This window comes from Nanorana parkeri, unplaced genomic scaffold, assembly GCF_000935625.1.
Source record: "Nanorana parkeri isolate BGI_ZX_2015 unplaced genomic scaffold, ASM93562v1 scaffold2165, whole genome shotgun sequence".
NCBI classification, from domain to species: domain Eukaryota; kingdom Metazoa; phylum Chordata; class Amphibia; order Anura; family Dicroglossidae; genus Nanorana; species Nanorana parkeri.
The window spans coordinates 18,811-23,207 of NW_017308433.1; the positions used below are offsets into that span (position 1 = coordinate 18,811).

General features: G+C 46.3%; 1 protein-coding gene across 1 annotated transcript in view; it reads left to right on the top strand.

The window, feature by feature from the left end:
* The window catches only part of LOC108800910 (connector enhancer of kinase suppressor of ras 2-like), a 14,300-nt gene that overhangs the window by 2,950 nt on the left and 6,953 nt on the right, over window positions 1-4,397 (top strand). The window contains exon 3 of the mRNA XM_018572899.1: window positions 2,744-2,844. Coding sequence (XP_018428401.1) covers window positions 2,744-2,844 — 101 coding nt within the window. The remainder of the gene's footprint in view (window positions 1-2,743; window positions 2,845-4,397) is intronic.

The window sequence follows — 4,397 nt, forward strand, 5'->3', positions numbered from 1 at the left end:
GCGCCCCCATGTAGTCCAGCCGCACTTCCTCCAGCTCAGGTCTATACTTCTGTACGGACCTGAGTCATGGGGAGAACATTGACCGAGCCTGTGCGCTGCCCCCGCGATGCACCGATCGAAGGTGCAATGCTCTGAAGGTTAAGTAGTAATAGCGCATTGATCAGAAGATTTTCCAAACGGTGGACTGAGCCTTTAATGCGTCGCATTCCTCTGATTCTGGTGACGGAGCGCCATCTGCTGGACCTGCCTCACAACTACAGTTACTGTATTACTCAGTGACTGTGTACGCAAAACTCGAACACTCAGCTGCTCATATTTGGTCTGTTACTAATACCCGTGGAAGTATTTTGTTATGTGTGTTCAATTGTTGTCCAAAAAAACTTGCTGATCCTGCCTGAAAACTGGCAATGCCTAATTGGACTTGTAGTTGCACCACAGTAGGAAGGCCGGAGTTTGCCTATCCCTCATCTATAGAGTAATCATCTTTACTGGCTCTTGGCATGGCCTGATGGGTTTAGCGGTGATCTCCTCAGTGTGTGATTTTTAATTCATAAGTTGCGGTAAAAGGTCCAAAAACTTTCCCCATTTTCGGAAGGGTGAAGTCAGGTCAGCTGTGGCCCGCCTGCATCTCAAAACTCCCATTTCCATGGCGGATTTTTCTGCTCCAAATTTCCAAATGCATTAAACTGGATTCTTCTGCCGTTGACCTTTGCAGGGCACCACTATCAACTGTGATTCCTTCAGAACCAGGGATGCACCGATACTGGTTTATTTTGCTTTCCGTACTCGCCGATACCGAGTACCGATACCAGTGCTTCCGCTGGCATGGAGCCTGGCTTCCCGGGCAATCGGGAATCCGGGAGATGGGTAATGACATGCCGCCGGACTTCCTGTCCAGGAAGCCGGGTCTCCATGTTGTTTGGCCGGCTTGATTGTGATTGGCCGGAAAACCGCCTTCCCAGTCAATCAGCATCGACCTGGCTTCCTGGCCAATCAGGAAGCCAGGTGGCGACTAATGACCTGAGCTCCCAGCTTCCTGATTGGCTGCAAAGCCAGCTTCCTTGCCAATCAGCATGGAGCAGGTTGTTCGGCCGACTTGATACTGATTGACTGAAAAGCCAGCTTCCTAGCCATCGACCCAGGTATTCAGCCAGCTCGATGCTGATTGGTCGGGAAGCCGGCTTCCCTGCCAATCAGCAAGGAGCCAGCTTCCCGGCCAATCAGGAAGCCGGGTCATTACTCGCCGCCCGGCTTCCTGGTCGCACGGGAAGCTGGCCCCATGTTTCCCTACGGCACTGCCGATCAGAGGAGATCTTCCTCTGACCATAAGTTACGGTATTGGGGAAGGTATCGGAGCATTTTGGCGAGTACGAATACTTGCCCAAATACTCGGTATCGGCACCAATACCGGTGCATCCCTATTCAGAACACACAGTCCATGGATGAGTCTCACAAGCAGCAATCCGTATGACAAATCAAAACCAGGACGATGGCTGGAAATCAGACCCCGACGGCAGATACAATGATATCACCACAATCTGTAATCCTGGTTCTAAAAAATACTGATGAGTTCCACCATCCGGAACAATCCAATGAAGAAATGTGGACAAATCATTTGGCGTTATAAACCGATATTGCGATTGATCATTGAATATACGTGCATGTAGTTGTTATATGATGTGAGCCTGAAAAGATAAGCGGAATGTTGTGGACCTTTAATTATTCTTCTTTTTCAGGTGGATGAACCGTCTGGGTCTCGCTGCTATTGGATAAACTCCGGATGAAAAAGACATCAGGCCCAATGAAGGTAAAACCGAGTTACTTGTTCTGATTTCCTCAACGTCCCGATGTATCAATATCGTCCCGATGTATCAATATCGTCCCGATGTATCAATATCGTCCCGATGTATCAATATCGTCCCGATGTATCAATATCGTCCCGATGTGTCAATATGTGTCACCGCTGGCACAGATTTATTCCCAGTTTTGCCTTTTTATAAAGCTGCTCCGGTTTGGTTTCTCAGTTGTGCCGAGTCTTAGCCGAAGTGAAAACAATGTCGGAAAAAAAGTAACAAAAAGTCATAGTTACATAGTATTTGGGGTTGAATAAAGACATACGTCCATCAAGTCCAACCTGTATAGGTCCGCGCATCATCTCATTCTTAGGGATACTGGTACCCCCGGATATTACGGTCCCTCAAGAAATTGTCCAAACGTTTCTTGAACAAATCTACACTCTTGGCTGAGATGACGGCCGATGGCAGTGAGTTCCAGACCTTAAACGCTCTTACTGTAAAGAACCCTCTTCGCCCCTTGTGCTGGAATTTTTTCTCCACCAACTTTAGGTGGCGGCCTCTAGTCTTTGTAATGGAGTTAATCTCAAACAGTTTGTTGCCAATGTTGCCGTCACCATTGAACATCTTGTACATGAAAATCATATTCCTCCTTAATTCCAGCGTGAACATGTTTAAGGTCAGAAGCCTCGTCTCATAGCTCTGGTCCTCCAGCCCCTCCCCCTTGTCTCCATAGCTCTGGTCCTCCGTTCCCCTAATTAGTTTTGTTGCCCTCCGCTGGACTCTCTCCAGTTCAAGGACATCCCTTCTCAGTACCGGCGACCAAAACTGGACCGCGTACATTTTTAAATACAATTTATCTTTTTGATTTTTTTAAAAGAAAGATATTTTCTGTCATTTGTACGCTCCCCGTATTCCAGTGGAGTTTAGATTTCCTTTGTCTTTAGCAGATTACTGGAGCGAGAGCGACCAGGATGATATTGATGGCTCCATGACCTTGAAGCAGGAACCGGCCACCACCGTGAGCGACGCCTATCACCGAAACTCCACAGTAAGTGAATCACGCGGCATTCTGATTAGACATGTGCGATTCGTTTCGTTACGAATCGAAATTCGTACGAATTTTCCATAAATTCGGAAGCATCCGAAATCCGAATGGCAGTTTCCGAATTATATCCGAAATACGAAATTTCGTTAACGAATTTCGGATCCGAATTTCTTTCAAACGGGAACTAATATTACCCCTGTAAATGAGGTTGAACAACATGACAAGATTTTTTTTTTTTATCCGAAATACGAAATTCGGATCCGAAATCCGTTAACGGAATTTCGTATTTCGTTTGGTTGACCAATCGGAGGTTTTCTCTTCTGCTGCTGAGAGTTGCATTACAATACACAGGCAGGAAATACGAAATTCCGTTAACGTATTTTCGTTCCGTTACGGACATTCGTTATGATGAAGTTAAAAAGCAAAAATACCTTTGTTAATATATTGGAGTCGATGGTAGAATTTCGTATTTCAGATAAAAAAAGAACTACCATCGACTCCAATATATTAACAAAGGTATTTTTGCTTTTTAACTTCATCATAACGAATAGGGATGCACCGATACCGATACTAGTATCGGTATCGGTGCCGATACCGAGTATTTGGGTGAGTACTCGTACTCGCCCAAATGCTCCGATACCTAGCACGAGTACTTCCTCTATCAGGAAGCCGGGCAGCGCGTCATTACACGCTGCCTGGTTTCCTGATTGGCCAGGAAACGGCTCCATGCTCTCTTGTCACTTGTGATGAGAGAGCATGGAGCCGACTTCCCGGCCAATCAGGAAGCCGGGTAGCGTGCAACGACGCGCTACCCGGCTTCCCGATTAGTCGGGAAGCTAGCAAATCCGGAAGCGGGGCGCCGTGTAATGACGCAGCGCCCGGCATTCTGATTGGCCGGGAAGCCGGCGGCATGCTCCCTCGTCATCTCATGAATCATAATATTGAGAAAGTGACCTTAAAGCATTAGTTTGTATTGCTTTAGAAAAAAATGTGACCTGTCCCTTTAAGAAAAAGTATCGGTAATTGGTATCTGCGAGTACTGGATCAAAAGTATCGGTACTCGTACTCGATGTTAGAAAAGTGGTATCGGTGCATCCCTAATAACGAATGCCCGTAACGGGAACGAAAATGTGACGAAACTAACGAAAATTCATATTTCGTACGAATCCGAATTGAGTTTCGGGCACGAATTACGAAATAACGGATATTCCCGAAACTAAACTAATTTTCTGACGGCGCACAAGTCTAATTCTGATGAGCTGCCTTCTCTAGGAAACACAGATCAGCCTAGCAGCTCGTGAGGAACATCTCGGCTTCCACCCCCTACTGGACATGCTGAGACGTGTAGTTCCCCACCAAAGCTTTGCACTATATTCCATGCAGAATCTCATGCGCTTGTTGGGTTTGCAGTCTTCTGATCTTACAAAGTGCAGCGCTACATAAACTTAGCTATAAATGAGTGTGATGTTGGGGCGCTCGCTGAGCACTCGCACAGCGTTTTTCCATGAACGAAAAGTCTTTATTGGTATTTCAAGCATCAAAATTGAATTGAACCA